Source organism: Mirounga leonina, unplaced genomic scaffold (assembly GCF_011800145.1).
Source record: "Mirounga leonina isolate KUSES-001 unplaced genomic scaffold, KU_Mleo_1.0 Mir_100331, whole genome shotgun sequence".
NCBI lineage: Eukaryota > Metazoa > Chordata > Mammalia > Carnivora > Phocidae > Mirounga > Mirounga leonina.
This window is the reverse complement of record NW_023269958.1, coordinates 1-13767: the sequence shown is the minus strand read 5'-3', so window position 1 is coordinate 13767 and position 13767 is coordinate 1. Positions and strand designations below refer to the sequence as shown.

At 57.1% G+C, this 13767-nt stretch overlaps 1 protein-coding gene across 1 annotated transcript; it reads left to right on the top strand.

The window, feature by feature from the left end:
• The first annotated feature begins 6099 nt into the window (after positions 1-6099).
• Positions 6100-7276, top strand: LOC118006884 (keratin-associated protein 10-12-like). Its single transcript, XM_035000126.1, has 2 exons — positions 6100-6205; positions 6318-7276. Exons 1-2 carry the CDS (start codon positions 6100-6102, stop codon positions 7274-7276), a joined length of 1065 nt encoding a protein of 354 aa, XP_034856017.1.
• Positions 7277-13767: the final 6491 nt, after the last annotated feature.

Genomic DNA, 13767 nt, shown 5'->3' with positions numbered 1-13767 from the left:
CTGCCTTCGGCTTAGGTCATGATCCCAGAGTCCCGGGATCGAGTCCCACGTCAGGCTCCCTGCTCAGCAGGGAGTCTGCTTCTCCCTCTGACCCTCCCCCCTCTCATGCTCTCTATCTCATTCTCTCTCTCAAATAAATAAATAAATAAATCTTTAAAAAAAAAAAAAGATTAGTATCCAGTACATATAAAGCACCCCTACACTCAATAACTACAGCAAAAAACAAAGTGGTTAAAAAGTGGGAGGATTATCCAAATGGACATTATCCACAGAAGACATCCTGAGAGCCAACAGGGATGTGAAAAGATGCTCAACATCATGAATCATCAGGGAAATACAAATCAAAACAACAATGGGATAGCACCTCACACTGGTTAGAAAACTTAGTATCAAAAAGATGAGAAATAACAAATGTTAGAAAGGATGTGGCCGAAAGGGAACCCCAGTGAGCTGTTGGTGGGAACGTAGGTAGGTGCATCCACTGTGGAAAAGAGTATGCAGGCTCCTCAAAACATTAAAACTAGAACGAGCCTACAATCCAGCAATTTTTCTCCTGGCCATTTAGCCAAAGAAAACAAAAACACCCATTTAAAAAGATATCTGAACCCCCATGTTCACTGCAGCATTATTCATAACAGCTAAGATAGGAGGACAACCTACATGTCCACGGAGGGATGAATCGATAAGGAAGATGTGGTGTATGTAGACGCTGCAATACTCTTTAGCCGTAACAAAAAACGAAATCGTTCTTTTTACAACAACATGGATGGACCCTGAGGGCACGATGCTAACTGAAAGAAGTCAGAGACAAATACTCTATGACAACACTTTTATATGGAATCTAAAAGCACCAAAAAACTGAGCTTAAAGATACAGCAGTCAGATTGGTGGTTGACAGGCAGGGGGATGGGTGTGAAATGGGTGACAGGGGTCAAAGGTTCAAACTTACAGGTATAAAGTAAGTCAGTCACAGGATGTAACGTACAACATGGCGGCTATAGTTAATAACACTGTATTACAAGCTTCGACGTTGTAAAGAGAGTGATCTTACAAGTTATCCTAAGGAAAAGGTCTTGTAAAACACTCCAAGACAAAATTGGATTTAAACAGGTAAGCCGTACACCATTGTTCAGGGGACTCAGAAAGTGCAGGGACCTGCCCAAATCTGTGCGGGAAACTGCCCTCCTGTTCCTCACAGAGGCTAAAGGAGAGCTTTGTACACTGGTGAGTGCGTGCACAGAACAGCATGTAAAGTGCTGGGCTCCTCTCTACCCAGAGCAGTGGGCACTGCATCCTGCTTAGGGGTACAGGAAGAAGCAGGGAGTTCCTGGGAGATACTGAAGAAGTTGAGGAAGAACAATGCAGGGTGGATGGAAAGTGCCTTACCGGTTTTCCAAATCCCTGGGCATGTTCCATCGTGTAGGTGTCTTTTGAGATGCTACCAAAGGTCGCCGCTGCTGTCTACTCAGGCTCTTGCGGCTGGGCAGCCAACTTCTTTAACTCACTGGCAACCTCTGAGTCATCACTGTCTCTTGACCGTCATTCTAGGGGGAGAGGAGCACATAAAATGGGTCTCATTTCTCTCAGTTGGGATGGTCTGTCAGCTCTTGATCTGAATCAGTAACCACCGCCGTTACATCTGTGCCCATAAAGCACTGCGAGGGAATAAAGACTACGACGGTAACAGAAATAGAGAATACTTATCCCTCTGTATTCCTCTGGGTTAGGCCCTATTCTAAGCTGTAAGGTGCAGAGTCAAGCAGAGAGGCAGGAGGGTTTCGGATACGCCCCAGTCATGGAGAGGTTGGAAGCACAGGTTTTGGAGCTGCAATGACAAGGGCTTGAAATCTGGTTCCAAGCACTATCTGCGTCTCTAAGACTCAGAGGCCTATCAGGATCCTAGCCCACGGAGATGTGCAAACTGATAAAGGGTATAGAATGCTTAGCCAGCGCCAGGCACAGAGCAGCTCTTCAATTAACTCACGATGATAATCATGAAGATGGCAATCACGGTGTTCCTTCCCCGGTGCTAGCAATAACAATAACTAATACTTCTGTGATATTAATCCCAAAGACTCGTACTGCACTTATCTCGTGCCAGGAACCATGATTTACATTGACTTTGGAAATGGGTTCTGTGTACTACTTCACTAAATCCCCAAAACAAGCCCGTATAGGTCCTCTTTGCAGGCCCATCTCTCAGATGAGAATTCTGAGGCCTGGCGATTACCTATCTTGCTCAAGGTCACACAGCTGGAAGTGGAATAAGAGGAATGACAACCTGTACTATGAACCAGTCTAGAGAAAACCCATTACCTATGTTAAATCTGCACCATAACCCTAAGGTTTTGCTGTTCTGCCCACTTTACAGATGGAGAGACTGAAGCTCAGGCCCAGGGCAGAGGCCGAACTCACCTGGCCTCCCCAATGGGAGGAAGCAGGACTTGGCACTCCGCCTCAGGCTCAGCCTCTGGGTCCTGGGTGGCCCCCTGTGTCCCCTGCAGATACCAGGCTGAGGGGCACCTCTTCCTCGGAACTGCAGCATGCTAGGGTTCCAAGGACGCCACTGCCCCCGGCTCCCTCTGCTCCCAGCCATACCGCCACTGCCCCCAGCTACCGCCATTGACACCCGCTGCCCATCGTAGACGGTGCTGTTGACCGCCGACGCGGCTGGCTCACGCTGCCGCCCTCTGCCGCCTGCTGCTTGCTGGCGCGGCTGCCCAGCGCTGACCCTGCCCGTACCACCACCGGGCCGCTGCCCCCGCCACCTGCTGCCAGTTACCGCTGCCTACCGCCCCAGCCACCTGCCTGCCACCGCTTCCTGCCGCTGCCGCCTGCCACACTTGCCTGTATCCCCTTGCCTGCCCGCACCCCCTGCTGCCGTTTACCGCTGTCTACCGCCGCCACCTGCAGTCCGCCACCTGCCACCTCCTCTGCTGCCACCAGCCTCCGCTGCCTAAACTCGACGGTGCCTGCCAACGCTGCCAACCTACCGCTGCCACCTGCTGCCGCTGCCCCCTGCAGCCCGCTTGGCTCCGCTGCCTGCCTCCCTGCCCCCACCGCTTCCTGCCGCCGCCTGCAATCGCCTACCGAGGGCGCCTGTCTGCCAACCCTGCCTGCCGCCGCCCACCACACTTGCCTGCCGCTACCTGCCTCCCTGCCCCCACCGCTTACTGCCGCCCCCTGCCTCCACTGCCTCCACCGCCTCCCGCTGCCACATACTGACCCCACTAACCCGGCACCTACCAATGCCGCCGCCCGCTGCTGATACTCCTGCTGCTGCCTCTGCTGCCCGGAGCTTCCGCTGCTGCCCAACGCTGAAGCCGACTGACGCCAGCACTACTGCTGCCGCCGCTGCCGCCGCTGCCGCCGCTGACGCCACTGACGCCACTGACGCCGCCAGGTAACCCGCAGATGCCCGCCGGCGCTTCCGGCGCCCCTCCCCACGCTGACCCACGCTGCCGGCGCTGACCCGCCTGCTGCTGACCCCGCCCGTATCGTGGCACCTGCTTTCCCCGCCGGTGACTCCGGCTGAAGCCAATGGCACCTGCTGCTGAGGCTGCCACATAACCCCGCCCAATGACCCGGGGCTGCCCAAAGCTGGCGCCCTGCAGCCCTTGCCGCCTCTGCAGCCGCAGACGCCACCCGCTGGTGCTGCCACCGCTGCCACCTCTGCTGTTGCCCGTTGCCGCCTGTCACCGAGTGCCACCGCCTGCCTGCCGCTGCCTGCCGCCACTGCCCACCACTGCTGCCACCCCCGCCTGCCACCGCCTGCCTGCTGCCGCCACCGGTCAGTACTACCACTGCCGTCTGCCACTGCCGGCCCCTGCTGCCGCTTACCTCTGCCTGCCGCCGCCACGTGCCTTCTGCCACCCACCGCCCTTGCCTGCGCCTACAGCCTGCTGCCTGCCGGCATCCGTGGCCGCCTGCCTTCCACCGCCGTCTGCTGCCGCAGCCTGGCTCCACCGGGCCCAGCTACCTAACACCGAGAATGCATGCCAACGCTGCCTGCCTACCCCCACCGCTGCCGGCATCGCCGGCCTACCGCTGCCACCTGCCAATCGCCACAGCTGCCGTCTGCCTAATGCTGCTGTCTGCCACCTGCCTGCCCCCGCCGCCTGCCTGCTGCCGCCGCCTGCTATATCCTTGCACCACCCGCGGCCCTTACCTGCCGTGGCCTGCCTGCCAGCCGCTGCTTACTGCAGCCTGCACCTGCTACCTCTTACCTGCCGCCACTGCCTGCCTACCGCTGGCGCCTGCAGCCCACTGCCCCCACTGCCTGCCTCCGCTGCAGCCTGCCTCCTCCTGCCACCTTCCCCCGCCACCTGCCTCCGCTGTCTGCCGCCGCTTCCTGCCAGTGCTGCCTGACACCGCTGCCGAGGCTTCCTGTTGCCGCCTGCCTGCCGCTTCCCGGGGCTTCCTGCCTGCCGCCCCAGCTGCCTGCGTCCCACCGCTTCCTGCCGCCGCCGCCTGCTACCTCCTCGCACCGCCCGCCTCCCTTGCTTGTGGCTGCCTGACTGCCAGCCACTGCTTACCACAGCCTGCCCGCGCTGCCACCTGCTGCCACTGCCGCCTGCCTTCGCTTCCTGCCGGGGCTGCCTGCTACTACCTACCACCACTGCCTGTCTGCCAGCCCTGCCTGCCGCCGCCCGCCGTCCTTGCCTGTGTCCCCCTGCCTCCGCCTGCCTGCCCGCACCCCCTGCCGCCGCTTACCGCTGCCTACCGCTGCCACCTGCCGCCACCACCACCACCACCTGCCTACCGCGGCCACTTGCAGCCCGCTGCCGACGTTGCCTGCTACCGCCTGCCTGCCCCCACTGCCCGCTGCCCGCCACAGCCCACTGCCGCTTCCTTACCACCGCCGCCTGCTGCCGCTTACCACTGCCCGCCACCGCAGCCCGCCACCACCGCATGCCTACTGCTGCCGCCTTCCAACAGCTGCAATTCCCGCCTTCCTAACACTGCTGCCGGCGGCCACCACCTGTCCCCGCCATCCGCCTGCCACTGTGTCCTGCCACCACCGCCTGTTGCCATCTGCGGCTACTGCCACCCGCCTCCGCTGCCTAAACTCGACGGTGCCTGCCAACGCTGCCAACCTACCGCCGCCACCTGCTGCCGCTGCCCCCTGCAGCCCGCTTGCCCCCAACGCCTGCCGCTGCCGCCTGACGCCGCTGCCGTCTGCTGCCCTCACTGCCTGCCGCCGCTATGGCCCGCCTCCCCCTGCCACCTGCCCGTGCCACCTGCCGCCCCTTTCTGCCACCGCTTACGGCCGGCTGCGACTATCAGCCGCCGCTTCCTGCCTGGCCCCTGCGGCCTGCAGCCCGCCACGGCCTGCTGCTGCTTACCTACCACCGCCGCCTACCCCCGCCTGCTGCCACTTACCACTACCCGCCACGGCAGCCCAAGGCCACCACATGCCTACCGCTGACGCCTACCTAACGCTGCTGCCTGGCCCTGCCACCTGCTGCCGCTTCCTCCCGCCGCTTTACCACTGCCTGTCCCCATCTGCCACCTCTTGCCGCCGCAGCCCCCTGCCTGCCCCTAGCCGGGGTCTGCCGGCCGCCACTACCTGCCCCCACCACCTGCCCGCCGCCGCTTCCTGCCGCCACTGCCTGTTGCCGCCTGCGGCTACTGCGTACCCCCAGGGCTGCAGCCTACCTGCAACTGTCTGCCACCTGCCTGCCGCAGCCTGCCTGCCCCCGCCCCCTGCCGCCACCGTCGCCTGCTACCTCCTTCCACCGCCCGCCGCCGTTGCCTGCCTGCCGCCGCCGCCCGCCTGCCTGCCGCTTCTTACCCAAGCCCGCCACCGCTTCCTGCCGCCGCCTGCAATCACCTACCGCCGCCGCCCACCACACTTGCCTGCCGCTACCTGCCTCCCTGCCCCCACCGCTTACTGCCGCCCCCTGCCTCCACTGCCTCCACCGCCTCCCGCTGCCACATACTGACCCCCACTAACCCGGCACCTACCAATGCCGCCGCCCGCTGCTGATACTCCTGCTGCTGCCTCTGCTGCCTGAAGCTTCCGCTGCTGCCCAACGCTGAAGCCGACTGACGCCAGCACTACTGCTGACGCCGCTGACCCCGCCACGTAACCCGACTATGCCGCCGGCGCTTCCGGCGCCCCTCCCCACGCTGACCAACGCTGCCGCCGCTGACCCGCCTGCTGCTGACCCCGCCCCTATCGCGGCGCCTGCTTCCCCCGCCGGTGACTCCGGCTGAAGCCAATGGCACCTGCTGCTGAGGCTGCCACACACTGCCGCCCAATGACCCGGGGCTGCCCAAAGCTGGCGCCCCTGCAGCCCTTGCCGCACCTGCAGCCGCTGCAGCCGCAGACGCCACCCGCTGGTGCTGTCACCGCTGCCACCTCTCCTGCTGCCCGCTGCCGCCTGCCACCGACTGCCACCACCTGCCTGCCGCTGCCTGCCACCGCCGCCTGCCATCGCCTGCCTGCTGCCACCACCAGTCAGTACTACCACTGTCGTCTGCCACTGCCGCCCCCTGCTGCCGCTTACCTCTGCCTGCCGCCGCCACCTGCCTTCTGCCACCCACCGCCCTTGCGTGCGCCCGCCGCCTGCTGCCCGCCGGCATCCGTGGCCGCCTGCCTGCCTCCGCATCCTGCCGCCGCCTGCTGCCGCAGCCTGGCTCCACCGGGCCCAGCTACCTAACCCCGAGGATGCATGCCAACGCTGACTGCCTACCCCCACCACTGCCGGCACCGCCTGCCTACCGCTGCCACCTGCCAATCGCCACAGCTGCCGTCTGCCTAATGCTGCTGTCTGCCGCCTGCCTGCCCCCGCCGACTGCCTGCCCCCGCCGCCTGCTATGTCCTGGCACCACCCGCGGCCCTTGCCTGCTGTGGCCTGCCTGCCAGGCGCTGCTAACTGCAGCCTGCACCTGCTACCTCCTACCTGCCGCCTCCGCCTGCCTACCGCTGGCACCTGGAACCGGCTGCCCGCACTGCCGGCCGCCACTGCAGCCTCCCTCCTCCTGCCACCTTCCCCCGCCGCCTGCCTCCGCTGTCTGCCGCCGCTTCCTGCCACTGCCGCCTGACACCGCTGTGGCCGCTTCCTGTTGCCGCCTGCCTGCCGTTTGCCGGCTCTTGCCTGCCTGCAGCCCCAGCTGCCTGCGCCCCACCGCTTCCTGCCGCCCCTGCCTCCACCGCCGCCCGCTGCCACATACCGACGCCCACTATCCCGGCACCTACCGCTGCCGCCACCCGCTGCTCATACGGCTGCTGCCTCTGCTGCCGGGAGCTTCCGCTGCTGCCGAACGCTGACTCCGACTGACGGCCAGCACTACTGCTGCCGCCGCTGACACCACTGATGCCACCGTGTTCCCCGCAGGTGCCGCCGGTGCTTCCGACACCCCTCCCCACGCTGACCCACGCCGGAGCCTCCTAGCCTCGCACAGGCACCATGCTCCTCAACATGGGCACGCTGCTCAGCCCGTGAGAGCGCCAGGCCAGGCCTCCCAGAAGGCGGGGGCACCCGGAGCTTACCGGCCTCGCCGACGAACACCTCCACGGGCGCGCTACGGGGCTCTCGCCGATGATGTTGTAGGCTGTCAGGATGACGTCATAGCACCGGTGTTTCTCGGAGCTACAGGTGGAAAGAGACAGGGGTCAGCTGGCCTGGGAACACCTCGCTCTTCCCATTCCTTGAACATTTAGCTTTGCTGGGCCCTTGTAAATCTTACCTTCCCTTGTGTCCTCGGTGAAATCCCTTTTCCCTGACAACCTATCTCAAATGGCTCCTCCTCCGTGAAGCCCCCCCTGATCGCCACACTGGGTGCAAGTCCCCAAAGCCCAGGAGCTCTCCATGGGCCACCCCTCTCCGTGCACACCTGGGCTGCCACAGAGACCTGTCCACCCTAGTGGCTGTGCCCCCTGGAGGTGAGCCCCATCTCCTCTGGCCCTCCAGGGCATCTCCCACCCAGGTTTGTGGCAGCCTCACTGGGGGCGGGGCGTGCAGTGAGTGCTCTGCATGCCAGATCACCCCTATTCTGCCCTGACTCAGACCTAAGCTGGAAGCCCCGTGGTCCCTCCAATGTCAGGTGGCAATGAAGGGCGGGCCTAGGGTAGGGCAGGTGCTCATTTGACATTTTGACACCCTGTGGAACATGAATGGTGGTAGCCAGGCCCTGAATCTCAGAATTGAACCCACACCAGGATGCACACAGAGATGCCCAGCTCACATTCTCCCTCCCGTCAATTTCTGTTGGTTAATTAGTCTGGGGACGGCTGCAGCAGCCAGAGTGCAGGCCAGGGGGCCAGGGGCTCTGGGTCCCGGGTCTCCTCTGGAATACTCAGCAAATAAGGACAAGAACCTCTCAAGCGGTGACCAGACAGATGGACAAAGGGCACGCCCATGACCCCTGGCTGCAGCAGGGCGGTGAAGCTTGTCCAGAGATGGATGCACGCTGAATTCTCAGTGATGCCTACACAGCCACTGTCTATAGAATGCCACCAGCATCCTAGGAAATGCTGTCCTGGTCTCAGAGTAGAGGCCACAGCTTTGTTGTACGAAAACTGCTCTGTTGTGGGTTGAACTGTGTCCTCCAAAAAGATACGTTGGTGTTCTAACCCCTGGTACCTGTGGATGCCAGCTTATATGGACACAGGGTTTTGCAGACCTTGCAGTTAAGAGCAAGTCACAGTGCAGTAGGAAGCACCCTAATCCAGGGACTGGTTTCTTTTTTGGAGGGCAATTTGGTTTTATTTATCAAGGTTTTCAATGCACTTGCCTTTTAACCCAACAATTACACTTCTAGAAATCTACCTGACATAAATGCATGTATAGAGACCTGGGTCCTACAAATACAAGCTAAACCTACTGATGCCCCCAAAACCCCAAAACAAAGCATCGAGGGGTCTTTTCAATGACACCTAAAGTCAAGAGGACTACCTTCAACCTTGAGGGTCACTAACAGCAAAGCTGCTTGTAAATGTAACTGCAAACTCTGGACAGATGAACATGAGCAAGGTATTATAATAGCTAATTCACATGGGGAGCCCAAGTGTTCCACATGATCCGTTGCTGAACATGAAGAAAAGCATATTTTGAGAAGCAATTTAGGATCCAGCAATCATTTGACAAATAGTGAGGCAATAAGGCGATCCAAACATCCTTAGAAGAGGAGAGAAATTTGGACACACCGCTGGGAGGGCGTCCTGTGAGCACAGAAGCAGAGACTGGAGCCATGTTTGCAATGTTGTGACTTGTAAGAAGAATATCTATTTAGCCATTCAGATGAGAAAACTTGTTTCTCATATACACGTCTTTGTCCAGAGTGACAAAGGTGTCTCTTGTCATGTTAATGAGGATGTGGGCTGGTCACCAGGACAACCAACGTTGTGATCAGAGGGTTGGAACTTTTGGTCCCGCCCATGACTTCTGAGGACGGGAGAGGGGCTGGAGGTTCAATCAATGGCCAATGGCCAATGCTTTCATCAGTCTAGCCTATGGAATGAAGCCTCCACAAAAACCCTAGAGGACAGGTTCGGCCTGATGTGTGGAAGTAGAGAGAGCAATGGGCTGCAATGCCTGGAAGGTGGCCAGAAGGTGGCAAGAGCTCAGTGCACGCCGGCCTCTTTTGCCTTCTATCTTTGGTAGGTTTCAGATCAGCCCTTTGGATTGTTTTTCAAGCACTCTGGGTTCAACCCCTGCCTCACTTAAACCATCTGCTCTAGATCTTGTCCTAGAGTGATCACACACGGGGACACCGGCTCACACTCTGAGCCAGGCCATGGCAACACGTGGACGGTGCTGGCCCTTGGGTGCTTCCCGGGAGGCCACCAGGTGGGCGCCAGGGCACAGAGAGGGGAAGGGCCTTGCCTAAGGTCACACAGCTCCAGAGCCTGGCGCTAGGCACTCCCAGATGGGAGGTAGGACAGGCCATCTCTCCGAGCACACCCGTTGGCTCTGCGTGCAAGTGCCTTCCTGTCGTCCTCTTCCCTCAGACCTCTGGGTCTGGCCCTGACCTCCACACCTGGAATTGGGGTGGCCTTGGTAGGGAGCCTGCTGAGGCAGATTCCACAGCGAGGCTGAAGGGCATGTCAGGGGCTTGCCGAGATGGGAACTCACAGAAGATTGGTGTGGGAAAAGGGGGTCGGGGGGGGGGTCTATGAAGGGTGTTCACATCACTGCCCCACAGCAGGAAATGACTGAATCTGTCTGGGCCCCCACTTCTTCTGTAGAACTGGGGCTCACAGAGCTTTGTTCCCCAGGCTTTGGTGAGGATAAACCAAGACAATGTACAGTAAGCATCTCGCCAGTGTTTGCAACAGAAGCGGCGTCCATGAAGACAGATCTCCCTACGATTGCTCCACAGGAAACTTTAATGAGCACCTGCTCAGCTGGGCACATGGTTTTGAACATCAGAGACCAAGTGCCTGGCTTCAGGGAGCTGCCCTCCAACACAGTGACTCAGAGCCACCCTGGGCCAGTTACACAACCTTTCTGAGCCGAGTCTCTAGCATTGAACCGGGGACATTCCTGCCTGGCTGATAAATGTCAGGCTGTGTAGACACGCGACGGTACAGGGCCTGACCTGGACGTCGTGGACCATGCAAGTTCCCGGCTCCGTTTCCTGCCCAGCTCTCCTCCCTGTAGCACCACGACAGTGGACTTGGGCCTCGGGTCTTACCTCTCTTCTCAGTGGTGACGACGGGGGCCTACAGCAGCTTGCCCAGCTCTGCCTCATCTTGGCCGGCAGCCTGAAGATGTATGCCGACTCCAGGGCCAGCTTGGTGCCCATGAACTGCCTCACCATGGCACCCACCTCCACAGTGGTGAACGTGCTGGGGCTACTGCCGGCCAGGCGGTGGCGATCTGGTACCCCGCGGGGTGGACAGGAGGGCCATGCGTCAGTGACATCACCCTCAAATGGCACAGGAAACCTTCCTCTAGCCCCTCAAACGGCACGGAGTGCCTTCCCCTCTCTGTTCTGCTCACCACATACTTGTTGACAGGCCACACGCCTTGATGGGAACCTGGGCCCCTGGACGCCGGGACTGCATCTATCTTGGCCTCCCCCCAAAGCCCTTGCCTTGCCCAGGGCAGGCACTCAGGGAAGATGACATGAATGGAGTGGCAGGGTTTCAGGGCCCCACCAACATTGGTGAAGGGTTCTCTTCTCTCAGGAGGGCCTGATTTTCAGATTTCACAATAATGACTTGGCCATTTTCGAACACGGACAGGGATCAATGATCATTCTGTAATCCCCCCAGCAATGCAAAGCAGCTTGCAGGGGTGTGTCCCTACACTGGCTTCAGTCCCCTGCTGGTGAGATGATCTTGTTCCAGGTCTCACAATTTCACCCCAGGGCACACGATCTACCCACAGCTCACAGCCAGATGCTATGGGTGGGACTGGGCTACCGTGCAAAGAGAGATGTTCTGTCTCGTTCTATGACCTGCCCTAGCACAAAGTAAATCCCAACCAGAAAATCACCTTGTGAAGCACCGAGACCTGCGTACCCCTTCATTTTTTAACACCAAGAGTAAGTACCAACTTAGGAAATTACCAGAGGTTCCTGAACACAGGATTCTCACTAGAATTTTGCAAATGTAACAGGTTTCAGGCCATGCCATTTGTTCCATTTGGTGTTTTTTTGACGGGCACCACCTGGGCCACGATGTGGGGCATTGACGGGTCCCCTGTGACAGGCGCCACGAACACAAGTGAGAAGTGGGAGGGAACGATGGCTATTGCAGAGCAGGGGCATCCGTGGGGCACAGCCTGGGGTCCCCCTCGGTCAGCAATCACACGGCCCTCCTGCTCCCCTTCCCCAAGCCACTCACCTCGCTCTCGCTGAGAACAGTCACACCAAGGCTATTCAAAACCATGATTTCTCATTGGCTAACATATCACAATGGACACCACCAAAACAAAGGCTCAAAGGAACTATTGTGAAGAGTACACAGCAACAATTTAGACAACCTCAAAGAATCAGAGCTTTATTTATTCATATTTATGTTATAAGTTTTTATTTCAATTCTAATTCCTTGCGGCACCTGATGGCTCAGTCGGTTGAGCATCCAACTCTTGGTTCCGGCTCATGCTATGATCTCAGGGACATGTGACTGAGCCGCAGGCCAGGCTCCAAACTCAGCATGGAGTCTTCTTGAGACTCTCTCTCTCCTCCTCTCCCTCTACCCCTCCTGCTGTCCATGGTCCCTCTCTCTCTCATAAAAATAAAATCTTAGGGGCGCCTAGGTGGCTCAGTCATTAAGCGTCTGCCTTCGGCTCAGGTCATCATCCAGAGTCCTCGGATCGAACCCCTCATGAGGCTCCCTGCTCAGCGGAAAACCTGCTTCTCACTCCCCTAATCCCCCTGCTGGTGTTCCCTCTCTTGTTGTGTCTCTCTCTGTCAAATAAATAAAGTCTTTAAAAAAAAACAACAACAACAAAAAAGAAAAGATAATCTTAAAAATAATAAATAAATAAATTCGAACTAGTGACATACAGAGTACAGTATTAATTTCAGGAATGGAATTCAGTGATTCAACACTTCCATAAAGCACCCAATGCTCGTCATATCAGCAATTTACAACCTCCCAAAAACCAAGTTCCAGGACCAGATGCCTTTACTGGTGAATTCTTCCATTCAGGGAAGAATTCATACCAATCCTTCTCAAACATTTCCAAAAAACAGAAGAGAAAGCTTCCAAAATCATTTCCTGAGTCCAACATTATCCTGATACCAAATCCAGACAAGGACACCCCAAGAAAATAAAATTACAGGCCAATATCCATGATGAACACAGAGGCAAAAATGTTCAACAAAATACTAGCAAACCGAGTTCACCAATATGCTGAAAGGATCATATGCTATGATCCTGGGATTTGTTCCAGGAATGCAAGGAGGGTTCACACGTGCACATCAACCCAAGTGATCCATCACGTTAACAAACCGAAGAATAAAAATCATGCTACCATCTTGAGAGATGCACAAAAAGCATTTGAAAAAACTCAATATCCATTGACAGTCAATATTCTCAACAGAGTGAGTGGAGCGGGAACATACCTCAACATGATAAAGGCCATACAGGACAAGCCCACAGATAACATCACATCCAATAGAGAAAAGTTTCAGCTGTTACTATTTCCTCTAAGATCCTCTACATTAGGAACTTGCCTGGTCTTTCCTCGCCACTTTCATTCAACATAGTATCGGAAAACCTAGGCAGAGCAATTATGCAACAAAAATAAACAAGGCATCTAAATTGGAAAGGAAAAAGTAAACCTTTCACTATTTGCAGATGGCAGGCAGAGTATATAAGGAAAACCTTAAAGACTCCACAGAAAAATTGTTCGAACTAACGACTGAATTCAATAAAGGTACAGGATCCAATATCAATATACAAAAATCTGTTGCATGTCTATACACTAATAACGAACTATCAGAAAAAGAAATTGGGAAGATCATCCCACGTGAAGTTGCATCAAAAAGAATAAAATACCCAGAAAGAAACTTCACCAAGACGTGAAAGCTTATACTGAAAACTACAAGATGTTAAGGAAAGAAAACGAAGACAACACATGGAAATGGAAAGCTACTCCATGCTCTTGGATTAGAAGAAATCATGGTGTTAAATTCTCCACACTTCCCCAAACCATCTACAGATTCAATGCAATTCTTATCAAAATTGTAATTCTATTTTTCACAGAAATACAACAAAGGATCCAAAAACTTGTATGAAGCCACAGAAGACTCTGAGTAGCCAGAGCAATCTAGAGAAAGAAGAACAACGCTAAAGGCATCACA